At 37.1% G+C, this 25,242-nt stretch overlaps 1 protein-coding gene across 3 annotated transcripts in view; it reads right to left on the bottom strand.

Annotated features, from left to right (window-relative positions):
• The window catches only part of DCLK1 (doublecortin like kinase 1), a gene marked incomplete at its 5' end in the record, with an annotated part of 224,555 nt that overhangs the window by 70,132 nt on the left and 129,181 nt on the right, over positions 1–25,242 (bottom strand). For all 3 annotated transcript variants that reach the window (XM_083854331.1, XM_083854332.1, XM_083854333.1), the window contains one exon: positions 3,085–3,201. In XM_083854331.1, the coding sequence (XP_083710457.1) occupies positions 3,085–3,201 (117 nt within the window). The remainder of the gene's footprint in view (positions 1–3,084; positions 3,202–25,242) is intronic.

Here is a 25,242-nt window from a genome sequence, read left to right as displayed (position 1 = left end):
CAGAGCCATTCCCCTCACTAAAAATAAGTTCTTCAGAAACACTTTCAATTGTTTATCCTTTTTAAGCTTGACAAATTTGGAGTAGAATAGAATAGAATAAAATAGAATAGTTCAGTTTGAAGGGTCCTACAACAACCATCTAGTTCAACTACCTGACCAGCTCAGGGCTGACCAAAACTTCAGCATGCTCAGCTGAGAAGTGGGGCAACAAGAGTGGCTTTGGCGAGCACCTGGCATCCAACCAACCACACAGTATTTCTTGGTAAAGGAATGCTTCCTAGCTATAGAATCATTGAATTGTTTAGACCAGAGAAAACCTTTAGGACTATCAAATCAACTCTTAATCCAGCACTGCCAAGTCTACCACTAAACCATGTCCCTCTATGCCATGCCTATCCATCTTTTAAACATCTCCACAGATACTGGCTCAACCACTTCCCTATGCAGCCTGTTCCAATGCTTGATAAACTTCTCAAAAAAATGCTTCCCAATGTCCCATCTAAACCTTCCCTGGTGCAGCTTTGAACCTTTTCAATGTGCCTTGTCACTGGATACCAGAGAAAAGAGCTCAGCTCACTTTTGTCTCCACATCCCCTCCTCAAGAAGCCATAGAGAGCAATCCTATCATTCCTCAGCCCTTCCTTTCCTCACGAGACAAGCCCAAAGTCCTTAGCTGCTCCCTTTAGGACATACCTCCTAGCCCTTTCATCAGTTCTGTTGTCTGCCTCTGGACACATATGAGTACCTTCCCATCCTCCATAAACCATGGTGCCCAGAACTGTACACACTGCTCAAGGTGAGGCCACACCAACAGTGCATACATCATGACCATCACCTTTCACCTGGCTGGTGGTGCTGTGTTTGACACACCCTAGGATGGAATTTGCTCTCCTAACCAGGAGAGCAGGGCACACAACTGACTTGTAATGAGCCTGCTGCCAATCAGCACTCCCAGATCCTTGTCTGCAGGGCTGCCCTCCATCCACTCCTCTCCCAATTTATACTTGTGCCTGGCATTACTCCATCCCAGGTGCAGAATTCAGGATTTGTTCTTGTTAAACTCCATCCCATTAATCATTGTCCAATGCTCCAAAAAAGCAAAGCATCTTGTTCTTTCAGAGAGTCATGAGCATCTCCCGGTTTGTTATTATCCTCAAAATTGTTAATGGTGCATTCACCTCCTCTATCTGGATCATCAATAAAAATATTGTATAAAACTGGCCCTAGACCTTAACTATGAAGAAATGCTGCTGGTGACAAACTAATGTGTCTATTTCTTATAAATGTATTTTCACATAAAAAATGTTTAAGATGGTAACATCTATCATCAGCACAGCACCATGAAAAATGGCTTGCATTTTTAATATTTTCACTACACCATTTCATTTCTTGCTATAAACATAATGATATGTTAATTATTATTGTTGTATAGTAAAAGCATTCCCTTTTTTCCATAGGCTGTAAAATAATCTTCTGATCTTTTGAAGTATATAATATATTCTGCTCAGACATTTACAGAAGTGAACTGAAAGAAGCTAAGATTTACTCCCCTACACTTCCCCAGCACCTTTAAGTAAAAACAGAACTATTTCTTTCAGGACCAAAACTAACATGGTATCACATATTCAACACAGATAAAATGTTGCTAGTCCCATAGAAATCCCACAGATCCTTTATTATTTACAGGACAGTTATTTCACACAGAAATTAGCATACACAGTTCAATGTTCATTACCTGTACTCACAAATTCATTAGGAAAAAAACCCAGAGTCTGTAACATTCACACACCAAACAGGGCTAAAGTTTAATTTAACTCTGTTTCACCTAGCTACAAAGAAAGTAACTTAACACATTTATGAAAGAGTTACTCTGGACTTATTCCTCACAACTGATATTTCATCTCATTACCTCTTTTCAGGTTTGTGTATCTCAGCTGTTCTCTAGGATGTGTCAGAGGCAATCTGCCTCCCAGCCCTACCTACATCTATACCTCTGCCTCTCATTGTGTCTCTCCCACTTTCCTCCTCCCCAGAGCAAGAATTTTTTTTCCTCACCTTTGTCTTTTTATAAAAGAAAAAAAAAATAGTTCCAGTTGGTCTATCTCCATCCTCTTTGAAACCAGCACTGGGCCATTCTGATCACCACCCAAATGCCTTATGGTGCTGGATGCAGGTTTCAGTATGCCATTTGCTTTCCTGCTGGCAGAAGACTGAGGCAGAAAGTGAGGTGGTTTTCAGACAGCTCTAATTTTTGCCTCTTGCAAAATCCATATTCAATGCTCCAAATGCTTGAATGGGTCTACTCAGCTGGTTCACACCAAGGATTATTTGTATCTTTAGGCACCAATACTGGCAACCAAATGCACTTTTTGTTTATTTATTTTTTCTACTTGGGAAAAACTGTAGGGGTGAACTACTCATCAGCTATATAGTGGGAGCCTATTGTAAAGGCAGCCAAAGCAAGGCCCTTCAGACAGAACTTTTTAAAGATTTTTGCTGTGTCTTCTCCAGCTTATATCACTGGTTTGTTAGGTCAATTCTGACATTTCTTCTCAACTATTTTTTCACTTCACATTCACAACTGTAATTCCATTCTTTCTCCACCCTGCCCTCCTTTTCTCAATATCCTCATGATCTTTAATCAATCCTTTCCTCACTACTGCCTCCTCACTCCCTCAGAAACAAAATACAAAGAAGATTTTGAAATTAACCTTTCAGCAACACAGATCTTATGCAGCATAACTTGGGCTACTTTCTAGATTGTTCTCATTCAGTTCCTAGTACAAAGACTACCATACATTTTTTCCTCAGTGTTTAGGTACTGGGAGCAAAAACATGCATGAAAAATTAAACTGAATTGAACCACTGTAATGCCAGAGCATGATGTATAAGATGCTGAAGCTTTATTTTGTATTGGGAAGACACTTGATCTCAGATGTCACTGAGAAAACACATGAATTTTTAGTATCAACTATTTTATACAAACCATGTTTTTCCCCAGAAACATGGAATTTTAAGTGCCTTGCCCACTCTATTGTTAGAGAATGGTTGCTGTTGTTGAGAAAGATTGTTTGCTTGCTTTACCTGAGCTAGTGGAAGCAGGAGACTTGCTGCGTCGGGACGGGCCTGGGCTCTTGGTGGTGGTCCTACGTGAACTCGAAGCTATTTTGGTATAGGAAGTAGATTTCACCACCCGACATTCTAGAAGACAAAGAAATTGCATAAGTTAAAAATTTAAAAAGCCAGCAAGATTCTGTAACAGAAAAAGCACTAAGAGGTGAAAACATTTAGCCCACGCTTGTTTTCATTCACCTTGAGAAGTTTTATGAGAAAGTATAAAATCTGTATAAATGGCTCCATTAAAATCCAAGTACAATATGTACCATATCCCAGACAAAGAACTGCTGCAGCAAGCCAGACTTTTAAATACCATGGTTACTGCAGGTACTTAGGACAGCTTAATTTAACAGTGCTGAGACTGCTCACAAAATTTCTTTCTTTTTGAAGATTTCAGTGCAAGTAATGTAGTATTTTTTGTAAACAATCCAGATGCAATGCAAGCATTTTTGTCAACTTAGGCAGTCTCCTCTAGAAAAAAATGGAAGTCTTCTTTTCTGTATCAAAATGTTACAACTGTACAAGATGACGCAAGTGTCTTCCACTGATAAAAGGTTTGAAGAAAACAAAGCAGGTTTGTTGCTCCTGCTTAATCCTCTGGTGAGCAATAGCCCACATTGTATAGCACACACAATTCATCACAGGTGAGGGAAATGGCAACACTCACTCATAAGAGACATCAGTAAAATCAACGAAGAGGCAAAATTATCCTCCCACTTGAGAACACTACAAGATGTTCAGGTTAGAGTTTATGTACACCTACACAGATCTGTAGGCATCCTTGCATTACGCCTGCAAAATGGTTCTTGGCCTGGGGATAAAAGAACTTATTGTGCATAGCACTGATGTCTGGCACTCCTAATGGATACTAGATTAATCACCAGACATATTACACAGTTGGGGAAAAAAAGATTCATTTCTTAGTCAATATACAATTAAAACTCTGCAGAAATGTTTACACTGTCTTCACCTGACAATGTTAGTACACTTGACTTGTTTAAAAATACATCAGTAAACATTTAGTTCTGTACCAGTCCTCTTTCCTATTTTATTCCCATGGTTAAGGTCCCTCAACAGAGGTTAAAAGAAATAAACAAGAGCTTTTTTCTTCCTAGTCAGAAAATACTGTGTACAAGCCTGCACATTATTTAGTCTTCACAGATCAGTGGAGCCTGTAACATAGTTTAGACAGATTAGAGAACAAAGAAATAAAATTGAGCATAACTAATCAACTTAAACATATACACCCGAGAATGATGTCATGAAATTTATTTCTCTTGGCTGCCCTAACTGTTCATCTTTCATCAAGCTGTTCAAGGAAATAGAAGCAAGAACTGATGCGTTACTGAGTGAAACATCCAGCACAGCTGAGAGGACCAGAGAAATGCCTTGGTCTTCCCAAAGAAGCTTTTCTTCCCAAACTCTCCACATTCCTAATGCCCAATAGTAGCTAATTTGTTTCTGTTGACATTTTTTGTGATTCACTGACTTCTCTTGTTTTATACCAAACAATCAGTAGAAATGGAAAAACCCATTTACTCTATGAGGAAATTATCTACTGAAAAAGGAGGAATCAGAGAAAAGCTTTCAATTAGGTGCCATTGGGTAACTACAGCAAAAATCTTACATTGATTTATTAGTATAAACAGCTGCTCCAGAAACTACATACAATGCAAATGCAAACAGGTTCTTTATCTTCCTGTAAACAAAGATGTAAAACAGCCTGTTAAAACTGTGACGTAATCCTAGTGTGGGCCTCATTCACAGGAAACAGTCAGGAAGGGGAACTACATATTCCAATGGGCAATAAAAACAAGACTAAAGCAGAACAATCCAACCAAGCTAAACCCATTAGAATATATAACTTGCTTAGCTGAAGAACTTAAGTCCATGAAGAAAACAGCTACTTTATGCAATACATAGAAAGTTTTCCTATTTCCAGCATGCAAAGAAAACCATTATCTACATCCTCCTCTTGCCATTCATGCTGAAGCTTAATTCTTATTTTATTACAACTATTAATACTCATTCAGGTTCTCTAAATACCTTAAAAACACCCAGAGTCTTAAATATGTTATCACAGAGGCATTAATACCATATCTAATTGGGTCAGCCTTGGCCAGCGATGGGTCTGTCCTGGAGCCAGCTGGCATTGGCTCTGCCAGACATGGGGAAAGCTGCTGGCAACTTCTCACAGAAGCCACCCCTGTAGCCCCTCCCACCTCCAAAATGTGGCCATGCAAATGCAGTTCATCTGCAAATCATCCTGAAGGGCTACACACAGACCTGACCTGTGAGTAACCCCACAATAACGGCATATTGCCCTAAGAGAAATTCACCTCTCTAGCTAAATGATCTCTGTCCACAGGAGAGAAACACAAATGATCATATGACAATCCAAGGAATGTACAAGCATCACAGGATCATAGGATAATCCAGTTTAGGCTTGAGAAATTTCTAGTCCAGTTTCCTGCTCAAAGCTTGAAGTAGCTTTACATTTATAGTCCTGGATGACTTGGGAGATGCTTCAACCCCCTTGGGGTATACACAGTGCAGGAAGATCTTGGAGAACATCAGTGACAACTTCTTGTTCCAAGTTACAGAAAAAAGCAGTAAGGAGAGATGCTCTGCTCACACTCACAAAAAAAGGAAGACTCTGTGAAGGCAGAAGGCAGCCTTGGCTGCAGTGACCATGATAGGAGAGTTCAGTATTATGAAGGGATTGAAGGAGGGCAAAGTGCAAGATCACAGTTCTGGATAAGCAGATTTGGGACTCTTCATGTATCTGCTTGAAAGAGTCCCATTGCATAAAGGTCCTGGGGAGAAGAGGGACCCAAGAAAGCTGAGTAATATTAAAGGATCACCTCCAAGATCCACAACAGTCAACCTAAACAAGCAGGAGGATGTTCAAAAATGCCAGGAGGTCTGGATGGATGGACATGTTGCTGCTGACCAAATTAAAACATAAAAAGAAAGCATGAAAAAGGTGGAAGCAGGACAGGTAACCTGGGAGGTATAAAGTCCAAGTCCAAGCATGCAGACACAATTAGGAAAGCCAAAGTCCAATTAAAATTGAATCTGATGAGAGACATCAAGAGCAACAAAAAGTGCTTTTTTACATACAGAGGAAACAACAGGAAGACTACAGAAAATGCACACCCATGAAATAGGGCCCTATTGCATGAGACAGGGCCCCAGTAACATAGGAAAGGAAAAGGCTAAAGTATTGAATGGCTTCTTTGCCTCAGTCTTCACTATCAAGCCAAACCTTCAGGAATCCCATGTCCCAGATGCAGGGTGAAAGCCTGGAGAAAGGAAAGCCTATCCTAGGTGGGAGAAGATCAGATTAGAGAATACTTAAGCAAGACTGGCACATATAGGTCCATGGGACCTGGCAGGATCACCCTGCAGGTGCCAATGGAGTTGGCTGATGTCATTGTGAAGTCACTCATGAGTCTTTAAATGATAGTCATGATTGGGATAGCCATTTGAAGACCAAGGAAATCTCACTCCTGTCTTCAAGAAAACCCAGGGAACTACAGACAAGTCAGCCTCACATCAGTCCCTGGGAAAGAGATAGATAAATGAATCATGAAAATAATTTCAAGGCACATTAAGGACAAAAAAAACCATCAAAAGTAATCATCATGGATTCACCAACAGGAAGCCACAGTTGACCAATTTGACACCTCTGCAATGAAATTACCAGTTTGGGAGATACAGGGATAGCAGTGGATATTATCTACCAGGACTTCAGTGAGGCTGCCATCTCAGACATTTTTCTTTATATCCAGTCTAAAACTTTTGTTTCAATTTATATCTGTCACCACTCATCCTCTTACCAAGCATCACTGTGAGGAGCCTGACTGTCACCTTGATAGAGAAGAGACACTACTCCACTGACATTGGAGGCTACTGGCAAGTACTCCTGAAGCAATTCCTTTATCAGGCAGAAACAGCCCAGCTCTATCAGCCTCTCCTCACACAGCAAGTGCTCCAGCTACCCCCATCATGATGGTCCTCCTCTAACTGTCCAATTTGATGGTATCTCCCTTGAACAGGGGGGCTTTAAATTAGACACAGTACTCCAGATGTGGCCTCACAGAGACACAGAGTCAGTCAGTTCCCTTTCTCTACTGAGTCCTATTTAGTCTATGTCACAGAAATATTCTGTTTTTTCCTATTTTTCTATTTGTATAAACACTTTTGAACTCAATTATCAACTTCTTTGGCATAATTTTCCTGTTCCTCCCCAAATAATTCACAGGTTGTGAAATTTTAAAAGGTCACCGTTCAAATGAGCATATGCTCTCTTTAAGGTAAACTTGTCAAGTGCCATGTTTCCTATGGGCTTACAAGTTTATTCTTACGGGACATGGGCTATGGTTTGGCCCGTGGAGAGCCATGTAGGAAAGCCTTCAGTGCTCAAGCAACTCATGCTTTCAAAGACTAGGGCAAGACTGGTTCCAGAGTCTGAAAGGATTTCCAGTCATGGGCAGAATGTAACCAGGCTGCATGTTGTAAACAGATCTCAGCTCCAGGAACAGTTTATGCATGCAATTCTGTTGTCACATTTAGTTTGTAAAGTAAAATTTTACTGCAGGCAAAGATCCCACTTAGTAACCACACAACCACTGCTTGTTCCTCTAAGACATTGCCATAATTTGCCTGTTGCTGTAGGAGACCTCCATGTCCATAGAGAAAACAAAACAAAAATACCTGTTTTATTGAAACTGTGTTTTCTACACAGAATCTAAATTGGCAAGCAAATAAATACATACCTTCTTCTCATTAACAGTATTTGGATTACTATACAATGGGTCATTTGCAAGCCATGAAACGGAAGAGCATTTTTCCATCAACTGTTTTTTGATGCCAAAACTGAATCAGAAATAGATCTGAACTATACACCCTTCCTCACTCATGTGGGCATGGCATTGCCAACCAAGAAGAAACACAAAGTGTTTATATATTATGCTCAGTAAAAAAATAAACGTTAAATGAAACCTCAGTCCTTCCTCTCACCATTGACTGACTGAGCTTAAAGGCACAAAATGATGACACCTATGGTAATGCAAGACAAAAGGAGGTCAACTTTACAGTTTGAACTTTACAGACTTTATTGTTTTCTAACTCAAAATATGATATAAATAAGAATGCTTTTCCAGTGGAAACATCTTGCAATAAGATGTTCTATTGTATAACTATATACAAAGCTATAAAGTAGGAGAGAGAAGTACAGATTAACAGCAGCAAGGCTAAAAATGTAACACTGCACTCCCTTTATAGTATGGAATATTATCACAGATTTCTGAGGCCTTTATTGGACATTAACAATAGGGATGAGCAAAAAAAAAGAGAAAATACTCCAAGGCTACAATCTGACATAACTAAGACTGTAGGGACATGATAAGGAAAATAGAGTTATTGAGATTGTTCAGCGGTGTCTATGAGCAGTAGGAACCGTCGGAACCAGGAGGGAAGCCCAACATACATACTTGTGGGCTTTTGACTGTTTCTGTTGCCAAATGGATAAAATGAGGTAAGCATGAGGTAAGTAAAGGATGCTAACACACGGAATAACAATGTCTGCAACCTCCAGCCCCATGATGCTTCATTTCCAAAATGTTACATTAGCTTCTACGCTCATTAGATTTTACAATGGCAAAAAAGCAGCAGAGAGTAACTAATCTGCAGTAAATGTGTCATAAAATGAAAAAGTTTAATGTGCTTCTAGAGAAGACTGTGAACAGTTATTTAAATTACCAGGAGATCAAAAAGGCTTACTTGTCAGCAACTCAGAAGTTGACTGTATGGTCTTCATGAGTTCTTTCTGGGCAAAAATATCATTCTCTGTTGTGTTTTGCTCTCTTTGAGGTCTGTGCGTAGGGAATAGATTTTATATTTTCAGTATCCCTGCCAATCTGTTTCTCTAAGACAAGACCATTTAACTTGGTTTCAGCAACAGCTGTATCCTGCAGATAAGCAAGGGGGGAGGATCAAGGATGTCTGTGGTTGTTGGTAAGCCACTTTACTGTAAGCCTCAGGCTGGTGCCTTTTACCATTGCTTAAAGACATTAGCGTCACTAGCAACGTCCTCAGGCCAATCAGTGGATCATTACCCCAAATGCAGTACCAATTTTAGTTTTTAATGTTAAGGGTAATTTGTTCCATGCTGCTAATTCTTAATGCAGCTAATAAGATTTTACTTTTCAGCTGTATTCCTGCCTTCAATTAACGCCAGTAATCTTCTGTTTGCAGAACTAAGTTTCACTCTCTTCAGCAAGAGAAACGGTAGCCTCCTGTCTAGTGGCATTGATACACACTGCAACTCACCCTCCCCAAATGATCAATCACTGGCAGCTATGACTTGCAATTACAACATGTTCAAAAGGGTAACTATCATCCAGTTTCCAAAAAAGAAAGGGATATAGAGTGTTTCACAGAGGTTTAAGTAATTTCAAAGCTTCTATCATCATGGATAGATAGCCTACTTCAATTTTTTTTCTGCATGTCTTCCTGTTCGGTTTGTTCCTGAATACATTGTAGATGTGGATGGACGGTGATGTATGCACAGAATGCAAAATCCTAAAGTTTTATCCCATGCACTAAGCTCTATGTCACCGTAAATGCATGGGGTTTTGAGACTTTATATCTTCTGATTTGATTTCTTATCAGTAATTGGTCTTACACACATGATAAAGATTAGGAATTCTATTTAACTGTGTGCCAAATACTTGTGGAAGTAATTACCGAAGTATCTTTTTTTTTTTTTTCTGCCAAGAAATATACTTTGATTGAGGTATAAAATACAGAAACAGTTAGATTTTCTTTCATGTGAAAAATCATTCTTCAATTCTGAAACTGGGGTAAGTATATACAATAAAATACAAACTATTAAAGCCATCTATGCCTTATTACACATCAATAAAATAGAGAATCTTGAAAGGTCTAAGGAACACAAATCACTTCACCCAAGGTAAGAATGTTTTCAGATGTATCTGTGTACTACTCCAAAAATACCTTGTTAAGATGGAAATAGGAATGTATTTGTGAATTCACATATTACCACTAATGTGTCATTCCGCTCTAATGTATAATCTTCAGATTCTGAATTCAAATGTTTCTAAATTCACTGAAATCTAAATATTTACCAGAGGAGGTAAACAGATTTGATGTATAAATCAAAACATTGCTTCACATATTTACTACTTCTTCTTCAAACACATTCCTTTCCTGAGGACACTGTTGAGAGGATAGAACTCATCTAATGCCAGATATCTAAAAATACGATGGTGAACAATTCACCCTACAGTCCTACAGTCAATGGAACATGTTCATTTCTGTGACCTATCTCAGGAACCTGTGAGTTAGAAAAGGTGAAACTTACTCATGAATTATCAGATACAAATTACAGATTTTGAGTTTTGGTGAAAATACCCTAATTAGAAGCAGTATCTTTGGACTGGCTACCAGCTTTTTTTTACTTAATACAAAAATTAACACAAGATTTTGCTGTATTTTGTAACTTTACTGCGTATGAGTAGATTTTATCTCCCCATCTTCTTCAAATCTTAAACTTCTTGTCAGATCCATCTCACACAAAACTCCACATTAATATTTTGTCTACAAAAAAAACAGCATTATGTTAAAACTTGCTTTTAATTAGAAAAGAAATCTGCTATCATGAAATATTCCAGCCCACAGCACTGGAAAAAAGGATTGAAAAAAACATTTTTCATCACTGCAGAAGCTTTTCTGAAAAGGCACAATATCTAATTATTTTTGAGCTCTGCATTTGTCGCCAGACAAAACTAGGAGACTTCTTCAAAACCTGCTTGTCTAAGTGAATCTGAAATATTTCTGACTGAATTAATGTGAATGGCCATGCATGGGTAAAATATTAATTTCTGAAATTAAAACTGGACTATCAAAACCTATTTTTAAGATGCCTGAAGACTGAGTTGAAATAAGAATTTTGTCATTAGCTAAAACATACCCCTAGCACGTGTTCTCTTTGACAGGTCTGGTGTATCTTTTCACATTCTCTGTTCTGCTCCCAGAGATTTTAATTATCACTGTTTGTTCAGTATACTTCAGACAAGGTGTTCCAATGCTGATACAATTTGTTCATTAGTTTGCTCTTGTATTCAGCATCCTTTCCCTACAACTCTGCAGATTTACCATGATAGCTGCAGTGACCAAAATATCACAAAGCTGGAAATGTTTAAAATTAATTAGGGAAATTACCTGGAAATGTTTAAGATGGCACAACTGATTAAAACTGCAACTACCTGTACTGTTTTTATTTATGGCCTCAGCATTATTCTTCATGAAACAAAGAAATGTTACATGCCTTTGGTTATGGCTTTCCTTTTCTTTCTGTGACAAAAGCCAGTTTACAGGTCATCTAGTATATCAGCAGATATCTCTCAAAAAACACTGGTGAAGCCACAGGAAAAATTCAACACTTACTTTATCTGCACAGTTTGGATGGCATTTTTCTTTTGCATTGTTTACTCATTCAATTGGATATGAAAGGAGAGAATGGTACAAATTAACTAGTTCTTAATATTCTGTTCATCAAAATCAATGGCTTGCTTTTCTGTTCAGCACAAAGAGGTAATATTTGCCCTAGTACCCATTAAAAATAATTTTGTTCTTTACTTTGAGAATAAGTAGAGCTCCTATCCATATGATAATTATTAATATCATCCTAAGCACCAAGTACAAAGGCATTACATCATATATTTTTTCAATTATGGTCTAAAAGAAGTGTCAGTGTTGCAGTCCAACAAATTCTGGGGTTCTGATATCACAACTTGCTGTCTGAAGAGTATAACTTCATTTCAATAGTTTACTATTTCAAATTATTCTTTTGAAAGTTTACAAGCTCAAGTCATTTCTACAGTTACAAATATAAATCCTTATTTGCAGAACATTGTTTTCATGTGTAGTGAAAGTATCAGCTAAAGGTATTGTTGAGAAATATCCATTCAAAACAGTTAGCTTTTCACACATTTTAGCAAGGTCTCCTGAAGTTACAGATTTTTCTGTGCAACTGATTTGTGGTGAGCAACAAAAAGTATTTAAACTGCCCTACTTATTTCTGTTTTGTTTTCTTTTTCAATTAAATCTGCCTACTTATAATGCACTTATTAGTCTAACAACTTTATTGTGAAGCATTAAGCTTTAAATGCCTTTTTTTTTCCTTCAAAGAAGTGAATTAGACTATATTGGGATAAAGATTATAGTCATAACAGTTAAACACAAATCAAATTCCCATGGCTTATACAGCTAATTAGTTAGATTAGTAAGAAGTCTTGCACAAAACAAAGGATATACAAATATAAAATATCCATTAAAAAAAAAGATGAATATGAGAAGCCAATTGTTGTGGGGAGTTTTGTTATTTAAATGATCATTAAAAAGACTAACTGCAATCAGGCAGACAACACAACCTCAACAACAGTGAGACTAGAAGACAAGATACACTAAGAAGAGAACAAATCAGAGAGAGTTTTTAGATAATATTTTCAAATTAGTGAGATGTGAAGAATATTTAGAGATATATCTCAGATGAACTCTGAGCTATCAGACACTATTTTATGAGAATTGTGAATGACAAGTAAAGATCCAAGAGAAAAAGTCAAAGCAAATATCTGTCTTTAAAACTGGGACACAGCAGAAAACCGGGAGTTGCAGAAAAGAGACCCTTATTTGAGATTTTGGAGAAAAGTCATCCAAAGGGAGAGCATGAGGAAGACAGAGTCAAGATCCTTTCCTTTTGGTTGTGACAAGACAAGAATCAAGGGGCACAAGCTAAAACACAGGAGATTCCCTTTGAACAGCAGAAAACATCTTTTCATTTTGGAGGGACCAAGTACTGGCACGGGTTTCCCAGAGAGATGGTGAAGTCTCCAGCCGTGGGGATATTCCATCTAGACATGAACCTGGGTACCCAGCACCAGACAACCTTTAGTGGTCCCTTTTAAGCTCAACCCTTCTTTGTTTCCATGACAATAAAAAGCAAAAAAAGGAAACAAAATATTGAAGCTTAAAAGGTATTAAAATTATATTCAGTAATCAAAATAGTTTTGTCAAGAATAATCTGTGTCAAAGTAGTCTTCCTATAAGGATAACAGGAGAGACAGTAGAGATTATAAGGCTTTTTGCTCAGAATTTTGAAACTAAAGCTGCGATTCAAGAAAATGCCATCTATAGAAATTGCTTTTAAGATGGGCATTGGAAAAGCTAACCGGGGTAGTTTACTCTCAAATTAGGAGACAATGAGCCGAGAAACTCACCAGGGTTTTGTTTCTGATCCTGGTCTAGTCAGTATTTATTTGTCTTATTATGTAATCAATGCAATTGTTAAAACATATTTTAAATCTGTAGACTACACTCCCATAGGTAAAGCTGTAGGCATTGTGGGACAGTATAAATCTGAAAACTGCAAAGTCATCAGAAAAAACATAAAATTCAACAAATCCAAGGTACTAGAAGGAATAAGCAACATAATGAAGGTTGAACCCATCACTACAAGTTGCTTAAACACAAAAAAGCAGTTCTGCAAAGAGGGGCATGAGATTTGCAGTGGGTCACATGCTGAATTTGAAGTAAACAACTACAGCAAATGGAATCATCACTCTGCTGAGGGTATTATCACCTCTGTGGAGGGCATCTGACTTAATCCCCAGGGCTACTGCAGTGTTAGCTAACACAACAAATCCACTTTTGTGTTTCCCATCTATAAACATGAGGATTTCACCTTCAGAGGATTATGAGAATACTAAGAATATTACAACACGAAGAAATATGACTAATGAAGAAGAGCTAATACAAATGGGATCTTTCTTTTCAGAAAAGATGTGATGAGACAAAACAGCAGCCTTCAATACTTAATAGACTGCCAAAATGAAGAAAAACTAAATTCCTACTATTAGTGGTATTACAAATACAACAAAGCAGAGTGATCTTAAGATTCCAAGTGGCAAATTAATTCAGCCATGAGAAAACCTGTTTTCAACTGCAAGGATAAGGAAGAACTGGAACAAATCATGTGCAGGACTTGTAGAATTTCCCTGGCTACAACTTCACACACACAGGTTAGCCAGAAACCTTTAAAATCAATTTAGGTAGGGCTCCCATGGGACCTCTCAGATCCCTTCCATGATTCTTTTGATTAAATCCTCCTAGTATGACTCATAAAAGTTACTCCAAAGTTTTTTCACTGTCGTACTTCTGCCTGAATTTAGCTGAAAGGTAAGTAAAAGGAGAAGATGCACACTAATGTAAAAATGTAAAACTGAGTGAAAGTTGAAGAACATTTCAGCAAGGGAAAAGGGATTGCTTAATGGGTGAATTTAAATCATTATCATTTCCTGAGTGGGGAGACTATAGAGATATGAATCTTTTATTTGTCTTCAAAAGTCAGAATTATTAAATTTTAGAATTTTTCTCAGTAGGACATTAGCAGAATTGGTATCTCCAGAAAACAGACCTTCTCCTTCACAGACAATTCAGAGCCTGGTTGGCTAATATTGTCTCATACCATTAAGATATATGTATATTTCCTCCAAGCCAACTAGATGACAAAATTTCATCCTGAAAGAAGATATTTCTTACTGGCTTCATGGATTAGATGCTTTCATTGGACAGATCTAAACTGATTTTGTAATGCTAGGGCGGATGAAAAGGCATGATGTCTCTATCTACATTTTCCAAAACTCGATAACTCGATCTACTTTCTAAATACATCTTTCATTTGTAAGCTCTTACACAGGCATGTCTAGATGAAAAAAACCTAGATAAAAACAGAAAAGCTCACATATTACATATTCCATGTAGACCAAGAAAAACTGTCATTAAAAAAAAAAAAAAAAAAAAAAAAAGAGAGAGAGAGAGAGAAAGAATAAAAGCCAACCAATCAAAACCACATTAGCCTGCTAGGCTGCATGATCTTCTGAAGCACTCTGGACTGCAACCATGTGAAGGAAGGATCAGAGGTTAATATGCAGCCAGTGCCTAAATGATAATCAACCATCAGTGCATAGGCAGGGAGCACAGGAGGAGTGCTAACTATGGATCAAAATACTATATTTATATACATTCTTTAGGTTATCATTGAAAGCAATTTTTTACACTCTACTAGAAAGTTCTAGGTATCATTTATTATAGTGTCTAGTATTTCAGTGGGTCATTGTTTTTACAAATATTTTTTGTAACCTTATTTCACTATTGAGTTGCACAAACTTAGCTGATATTAGACAAACCCAGTTTGAGTTGATCTTCTTCCATGAAATGAAAGCCATTACTATGATTGATGAAGTTTGCTAACCCTAAAAATGCAGTAGGGTGTAGGGGTGCTTCATTTTTTAAATTATTTGATCCACATAATTTTTTAGTCTGCAAGGTGGTGACCGAAAAATATCTCTATCTCCACCATTAATTTGAACGAAATTCGAATATGGAATCGTATCAATTTCCAATTTTTAAACAAAGTTCATATCCTACTAAGTGTCTGAAGAGGGCTATCACATGAATTTACAAAATATTTTGGCTTGCTTTTGTGTAGCAAGCATGAAAGATTAACAAATAAATAATTTCACAGAATCACAGAATGTGTAGGTTGGAAGAGACCTTCACCATCATCGAGTCCAACCCAATTTAATAAGTTCTGCCATGTTATTCTTTGTGAACCCCCCACAATTTTCTCATTCTCATTTTCTCAAAAATTTTTTATTTAAAGTCTTATTTCTTTAAAACATTAATTTAAAATTTTGAGACTATTCATTTTTAAGAGTCTGCCTAGTCTTGGAAAGGAAGCAATACTCTGAAGGTGTTTCTGAACAGATAAAGGACAACTATCACTACGGACCTTGTGCTAACATATATATTTTAAATATTTAAAATATATAAGTTAGTTAAAATGCATATTTTAAATATTTTAAATATTCTCACAAAGCTACCTAATTTCCTTTGAAAAGTCATCAAAATGTATTCTTTTTTTACAGGAATATTAAAAAAAAAAAAAACAAAAATACTGAAAATTCTTAACACAGTTGAAGCTAAAAGTTAAATTTAAAACCAGGTTTATTCACAGGGCTACTCATACCTTACTCTAGTTATTCTAAGAGAGATTGTGACTTCTTATCACCTATATATGGATAACAGTGTTGTTCAAAGCCTGATAAATACTGATACAGACAACAATGCCACTGATAAAATATAGTCCCTAGAATTCTTCCAGTGTCTGAAACACAAGTATCTCTTCAAGAACATCATAAGTCCACTTCATATCCAAAATGTAGAAATACTGAAGACAACATATCCTTGCCTTAACTTTCCAATTTGCTTCTAACCTCCCCATAGTTTCGTGTGTCAGTCCCAGCCTCCCATATGTCTGTTCCTCCCACAAAAAAGCCTCTACACTTTCTCTGACACTAACGTCTATGAATAGAAAGCTCTCTCTCAGGCAACCTGAACAAGGCAGCTTCCCTCTCTGTATGATCCCCTGATGATTTTATTATTTAGCTATTGCAATCGAGATGATGTAACGCAATGCAAAACAAACAGATGGGCAAGAGATATAAAGCGTGGCAAGACCTAAACTGGAAAACATCACTGCCAGAAATGTTGTTGGGCTCACAGCTGCTGACATTGCTCCTGGGATGTGTGCACACTGAGGATTTGCTGGCAGCTGCGTTGCTGGCTGAGATTTGTAGCATGTGGTTCTACTTAGGTGCCACAAGCTGGGCTTTGTTTGCTTACTCCATATTAACATGTGCCTGCATGCAAACCTGTGGAGATAAAAGGTGATTCTGGACGCCAAAACTCTGTTGTGTAGATCAGGCATGTTTTCCTGTGCTGAAAGAATGTGATGAACAAATGAGGATTTTTTTGATGAGGCAGGTTTACTACGCAAAGGGCACCAGCCTAGCTTTGTGACAATGGAGCTCGAAAAGGGTAAATTAGCATAACTTCTGTGCTCCTGCAACAGGCTGCTCGACTGTCTGAGGGAATTTATTTAAATCTCACTTGGGCATCTCTAGTATTAACAGGAATTCTGTGAAGGTATGGAAAAAAATATTCAGCCCCTGGAAAATTTCTCTCCTAATTATTGTTGCTCCATGCTATCTTTATGTGACAGAAGGTGCAGCTCATCGAACAAATAAAAGTGGAGGACTAGAGACATGGCTTTGAGGGACAGAAATTTAAAAATGAAGAAACATTGGAAAAGGATACAACTATAACAAGCCAGTGCAAATTCAGTGATAAAACACCAGAGAACAGAGTAAATCAAGCCCTCAAGTACACTGATTGTTCAGTCTCAACTCATCACTCTGTAGACCGTGACTAGGCAATGGCATTTCCACTGCAGTTATGGACTAAAGCCAGGAGCAAGAAACACTTGATGGACTGAGCTACACAAATTAAGTGATCAACAGGAACAGCTGAAGGAGGGCAATAGGATTCCAATTGCCTGAAATGTTTCGAGTAAGCAACATCTTTTAAAGTCACCAGTCTCATGAGAAAATTGCCTTACTGTTTGAAGAGGAGCTTCTTCCCCTAGTACTCACATCTGATGAAACAAAATATCTGCTTCCACACAACATATAAACTAAATAATCTGTGTACCTCTCACAGGTGGGAGGAATACGGTGCAAACAGTAGAGTCTGAAATTAAGTATTGTAAATCTGAGATATTTACAGATGCAAAAGTAGTAGATATGGGTGCAGAAGTAACACTTCAGATGGGTCAAAAGCCATTATGGGGAGAGAAGGTTTTTTCAGAAGAGCATGAATACTGAATTCACACCTTATTTCTAGCAGAGTAGGATCTGTAGAATCTAGAATAGCTGGATTAACATCTGGGCTGCTTTGAAACAGAAAACATAAACAAGTGTTTTTATTTTCTTCATTATTTTTTTCATTCCTTAACCAAAATGAGTATTTTTATAGGGTAAATATGACTTTAAAAACAGAAACAGGTAATAGAGGTACTTGGCACCTATTTCTAAAACCCTAACTCTTTATTCTAACAAGCTTGCAAATTACATACTGATACATAACAAGATAACATAGCTGAACTACACCATTGTTATATGCAAAATTGGTCCACTTTCAGTTACTAATTAGTTGTCAGAAGGCATGGAGGGAATGGATTGATGAGGCAGGAGGATATCATGATCCATATATTTTTTATTGAGGCAAAAGATTTTTTCTGGCTATTGATGCAAGGATGATGGAAAAATTTACACAAATGCTCCCAAAACCAATCACAGACTTCGAGGCGGAAAACATCGTCAGCCACAGTTCCTACTCACAGACACCTCATCAATGATTTAATATTACAGAGGGGACTGCAGCTTCATTATCTGGTGATATTTTATTTATTCATATTTAATTAATGCACATCATAACAATTTGGAATTTGACTGCATTGCAGAAGACTGTTCTACTGCCTGTACTAACACATCTGCTTCACAGACCTACAGAGATTCACTCAGCCACAATATATAACACTAGTGAAAAAAACCCACTTATATTCTACAAATGAGTTACAAATTCTCCATATTAAAACTGGGTGAAATAAACAAAGATGTCTTCAAAATTCATGGAGTGGACATGAAGAAATCTATTTATCTTCATTATAGGCTGAAAGTGTTTGGGTAAAAGTCCCCAGTTTAGGTGAACCATGAGGAGAAAAAAAAAAAAATGATGGCAGAAGACGAAGAAAAAAAAGTAACATGACAAATTAGCAGAACCAAACCTCTCCCACAGTGGGAGGGAGAGGTGAAGGCCAAAGGGTAGATTAATCTTGCTATATCATATGGTCTTGATCTTAAAAATTTCTCTGCGTGTTTAGCAGAAATCACACACACAATGGGGAGACTTTGAAAAGATCAGGAGCCAGAGCAGATTAAGATGAAATGGGGCCAGATCCAAAAAACTGTCAACCTCCCACCCTTTCCTGCAGACTCCCATGTGGGCAGGAGATTGTTTTGTGGCTCCACAGTGCTGGTCTGTGCTAAACTCGTTGATGAGTGCTCTTTCTCCCCATGCCTCTAACAGAGAAGGACTTTTGACTTCTCTTTTCAGAGAAGTATGAGCCACAGCTGTGGACACAGGTCTTAGTAACCCCTCCTACTTTGTGGCTCCAAGTTAATGTACAGAACCAGCTGATCCAACCTCACCAAAAAAAGCGTATCTATGCCTAGCCAAAATAGAAATAGCATTTTTAAAAAGCAAAAAAAAAAAAAGAGAAAATCTGTTATGCCTGTTTTAAAACAGAAATTTAAAAAGAGAAAAGGGGCTCAAGCACATGACCAGGTTACTGCAGTTTACCCAGTTGCTGAGTGTCAGCTGAGTCAGAGCCATTATCTGCATATATGCATAGTAAAAGTGACTTAATGCAACATGGCTTAGCTGAGCCCACAATGGAAGACTTAATTATGTGTACATGCACAATTTATACACCTGAGCTGATGTGTGATTACTTTTCAAGCTACTGAAATTGCTTGTATACACAAACCTTAAAGTCAACCAAACAAATAATTTAGACTTTTTAAAAAGGAATTTAAAGGGGTATAACTTAATCTATTTATTTAATCAGATGATGAAAAAAAAATGAAGAACACCTAAAATGTATAAACACTCTTTTACCTGTTTTAACTATTGTTCTGAAAACGCAAATTCATCAGGATGGAAAGCTGTTTTACTAATTTGCTTTCAGAACAGCTAGGTGCAAAAGCATATGTTCATTCACATAAATCTAACAGCAGTGTTTTCACTCTTTTTTAAGATAAAAGATAATTTGTTCCATCATTTACAATCTCACTGACTTCCCATATTGAATCAGGCAGCTGAAACAATCCCTATCATCCTGTAAATTATTATTAATGTGGTAGCATAGACCCATACACTGACTGATAAGTTTTATTTGAATTCATGGCGGGTGAGGATAACACAGAAATTTTATGAGAAAGGGTCATACATCCACTAATGACAAACTATTACAAACATCCACTCAGAACCTTCCCACAAAGCACAGACACACACAGATACCTATTTCCCAGTTTTACACTGGCACAACTATTTTGATCTGCAACTTGAGAGAAACCTTGTGTGAATCAGATGCTGTGTTCCCCATTCTTCATTATGAAGAGCAACTCAACAGATACTTTTATAGCTATTGCTGTACGTCTACTTCAGTTTCTCTTTTTTTATTGTTATTTTTTCTTGATTTCCTAATTAAATGACTTACATTTGTTTGCTCTTTCAATATTACCCTATAAATGTCTACCAATCAAGTTATTACTCACTGAACTAGGCAGAACTCTTTCTTCTTCCCCATAAATTTTCCCTGCAACTTAACTTCATGCTGGCTCCCCCCTAATATTTAGATGTGCTTGAATGAAATGCACTGGCTTGTACCTAATGCAATGCATGTGTTTATGGAACACAGTGGGCACAACTTCATTTTCAAAAGACATAAGAAAAGAACAGCCACTTATGGAAGTTCTACTGTTTCTGACTTCCTCTTCACCCCCAACCCCTTCCCAGAGTCCAACTAGAACATCTGGGTGTACTGGATTAAATAATGGACTCTCTGAAGAAAAATTCACAGGAAACACTAAACTTCTCCTAAGGCAGGAGAGGTTACAGCATGGGAGCCAGCACAGGAGGAAGTCAAGGAATCAAATGGAGAAGTGTGCTTCTTCAGGACAGAAATGTACATGTATCACTCAGATGTGCAAAGTTCCACCACAGATACCAGAGTCCTGGCAAAGTACAGAGCAGCCAATTGTCACAGTAACGTGGGGATCCTTGGCACTTCATCTCCTTGAGTGAAAAGGCAAGGCTTTTGTTGATGGACTTAGTTCAAAGGACACTGTAAAGAATTTTGTCTGATCTGTTATCTTAGTCTTTCTTTGCACAATTTTTGATGTGTTTATGTCTCTCAAGAGAGTCTGTGCTACATTTTCTTTTGCTAATTTACACCATGGAGAGAATAAAGTAGCTGATAACACCTGCAGAAGTTATGCAAGAGACATGCATTGTTTCTCCAGTTCAGCTTAGTGAGAAAGCTTTTTATATCAATAGAACTCTATAACCACCCTAGGTTTAATACAATGCATTGTTTCTCATTACTATGGCAAATGAGCAATTAATTTCTTTGTAATCTGAAAGTCAGTTTAAATAATACGGAAAGTTCTACAGCATTAATTTTAGATATTATCATTGGTTTACAGTTTTGATTTTTTTAAAATTTTTTTAAGTTTGCATAGATCCAGACTCCAAAGTTAACTGCAGATCTTCAATATCTGGACTCAACTGTATCCAACAAAAGATTTCTACAGACGTAGCTATCTAAATATTTTAAGGCTCTTCTAGCAATTTGAAATGGAAAATGAATCTCTATGGAAGAAATAGAATTGGAGGAAAGCAACATGCTGCTGATCTCCACAAGATTAATTTTACATCTCAGGCGTAAGCTATTTTTTACTTTATGTACGTAGGGGGTGGGAAAATATGTGGTGATTTTACTGTATCGGTACTATAGAAGTGGAGAACACCTACATAAAGCAAAAGCCTTATATTTCACTCTTCTGGATTTATTCTACAATCTACTAAGCAGCAAAGAAGATAAGGGGCACTCTTATCTGTTTTCCTCTTTTTTAGCTTACAGGAAAAGAATACTAAACCAATTTGTTTAAGCTGTTATCAGACAGAGAACCTAGAGTCACACTGTAAGAGTCACCTCAAAAACTGTCCAGCTGCATGACCTGAAGATGAGCTGTGCTGCATACAGTAATGAGGACCCCTGCACTCATCCTAGGGAAGCTTGAACTTCTCTAAGCTGGGTAATTTTTTTTGCAAATTCACCTGTTCAAAAAGCTAGTAATTTGGCACCTTTTTTCATGTAAACCAGAATGAAAAACAGAGCTATGTCCTTCATCCTCAAATTTTCAAAAGCAATGCAAGGAGACTGCAGCAAAAGATTCTTTTAGCATATGCATCAGTAAAGAAAATTTATTCTCAAAGCATGCTATAAAAAAAACCCAAGAACAACCCAGTTCTACTCATTTATTTTTCTATCTTTTTTTTTACAAAACTGTTCCCCTCATTTCTTTCAAATTTCTGTAACTTTCTACCTGTATGTCATGTTGAGTACCCAAAAGAAACTCATGTTTCTTGAGTACTCAACATGATGTACAGGTAGAAGGTTACAGAAATCCATAATACAGAGTTCTTGGATTGGTTTAGCAAATAGCCTTCTTTTAATACCGTGTCTTATATCCTAGGTATTATGATTTCCACAATTAAATGGCCTTGGTGTACCAGGAATTTTACATATATGACCTACAGGACCAAATGTCTTAAAAGATAAAACAACAGAAAGCAGAATTTTCACAGTTTATTTCCGTCTACGAATATTTTAGACTTTTTTTTAAACAGCAGATGTCTAAAATGCACATTTCAGTGCACATTTTCATCTTGAACATCTTGATTCAAATTGAGTAACCATGAAGGAATTCTGACAATATATACTAGGTGACGATGTTCCTCCTGGATTATATTTGACCATACACAAACCTTCTAATAAGACTTCCTATTTTTTTCCATCTTTTCTTAGATAAATTATACATATCATTGCAATATTTTAGCGTTCTTTTAAATTATGTTGATTTGTTTTCTTTCTTTTTTTTACTCTGAACAGGAAATAAAAATAAGATTTTGAAATAAGTCCTATTTAAGGGTGAGAGTGCCTAAATACCACCCTCTTCAAATATTCCAAACTTGTAATCAAGCTTTCTTTTTTTTGACAGTGAGTTTGCTTGTACCACAAGCAGTACAAACATCCTAAGTAGGAAATTCTAGTAGTCATTCCTAACATGAAGAGCATCAAAGTCAAAGCATAAAAAATAAGACCCAATCTGATTTGAGTTACAAGAAGAAAAAAAAAATGGAAAGATTTTGCTATAATACTTTCTCCCATTAATGAAAATGCATATCCCTATAATTCCATTTTCACATTTGCAACACAATAGTTTTTGTCAGTAAAAAGAAAGGAACACAGGCTTTTTATTTTTTTTTCAAATATCAGTAAAATCTTAAATTGAAGTGGCCTAAGAAAGACCATTCATGAGAAAATCCCAGTACACAGAAGCTTTGACTCAGTAACAATTTTGAAGAACATCTTTAACTCAGCTGGAAACAAAAATACTCTCCACCAGCATCTTATCACATCTTGAGGCTTGTTCTGTCTCTCCCCTCTCTCCTAGGAATAGGTGGGGGTTTTGTTTAGTTTTGTGATGACAGGCTGAAGCAATGAAGGAGTAGAAAGAGAAACTAGGAGGAGAAAATACAAGAGCTAACTGTGAAGAAGTTACTGTGGAAAGTGTGATCAGCTGTGCAGGATCTGAAAAGGTTGAAAGCAGAAGAAGGGTGCAAAGGACACTTTGTGATCCAGCCAAGAATGGACAACAAAGAGGCCCTGACAAATCACCTTTGATGGACTGGATATAACACAAGCCACACTGGGGCTGCAGCTGGAAAACAAGCAGATGACAACAAACAGAGAATTTGAGAAGATTACATGAGGGGAAGCCCACCAGTGCCAGTGAAAAGAACAGTGGTGTCCTGGCAAAAGAAGAGTCGCAGTGTAAGACTAGTCTTTTTATTTCCAAGTCAAGAAGGCTGCAAGTATCCCATTTTATACTGTTATTTGTCACTATTAATCTTGCTATTACAGCATTTTTGACTGCTTTTTGTGTTGTTTTAAATCCTCTAGGCTGCCACAGTTGTTTGCTGAAGTTACCATCTGCAATCACATGGTGCTAGAAAATGGTCTCCTTTACCATGGAGCCAATTTCTAATTTTCATTATTACAAAATTGTCATATTGCAAGATGCACATTGACATTATAAAAAGAAAGGGTAGTTAAGACAGAATTTCAGCAGAGGGACAGATGTAACTTACTTTTTCTGTCCAAAGATGTCGATTGGCTGAAAACCAAATGCCAGGGTTGCATTCTATTTCAGGCCTCAGATTTAATAACGTAAATTGCACATCTCTAACTTATCTTCTCATTTCTACATGTTTCAAAGGCTTTTAGCTCAATGTAACTTGCTTTTAAAATTACCTTTTCTTGAACAGTTCAAATATCAAGCTAAAATTTTTTCCTCACTCCAAAAAGTCATAAAAGATAAAATATTTTAATAGTATAAGTATTTATTTTCACCAAAGCCAGCTCATACTCCTAGGTTTTGATAACACATTAAAATTTTTGAACATTTCTACAGAATTCTTTGGCATAAAAGATGTCCAGTAAATTCTATTATGTTCTTTGGGGTTTTTTTTACTTTGACAGTTTATGTGTTCAGACATCTCCAAGGACCTGACTTTTGTGACAACTTTGGCCCTCAGCCTAATGATTGCAGGAGAAGTCCTAGATGGCATCTTTGCATCATTCTCCAGACATCATACTTCACTGATACCCCAGTGTAAAATACACAATGATTTTCTTGCTCTTGTAATTAGGAGCACTATTTAATTTTTTTTTTAATAAAATAGCAATTTTAAAATTTTGTACTTCTGATGAAGTGCATGTCAAGAGATGTACAAAGAAACACCAAATTATTCTGTTCTCTGACTCATATTTATCACATTGCCACATTTAAAAGGTAAGATATTTGGTGCCAGCAACTTTTGTTTCTTCACAACTCACGTGTACAATGTTGCCTACACCGCATCATAAGCCCTCCTTTCTACTGCAAAACACATTATTGAGATTACATTAAGTGGAACATAACAGTTCACTTCAACTGAACATTCAGCTCAATGTTATAGTTGAAGCTGCTTGATGCCTCCCATTATGAAATGTTGTTTATCAGTTCCTTATAAATCTTCATGAACATTTTAAATGTGGATTGAAATCTTCCATGTTTACTGTCTGTCCTCAGACTGACTTACCCAACTTGAAAGTCCTCAACTGATTCCCAAAAGATAGAGCTGGTGAGGGGAAAGTGCATTATCTGTCAGGTTAAAGAAACCAGAAGGAAGCAGAACCGGAACCTTCCCCAAACTTATTCCCTAAAATGTCTCACTGATAAGGTT

The sequence above is a fragment of the Zosterops lateralis genome, assembly GCF_965231275.1.
Source record: "Zosterops lateralis genome assembly, chromosome: 2".
Lineage (NCBI taxonomy): Eukaryota > Metazoa > Chordata > Aves > Passeriformes > Zosteropidae > Zosterops > Zosterops lateralis.
This window is presented reverse-complemented; position numbering and strand designations above follow the sequence as displayed.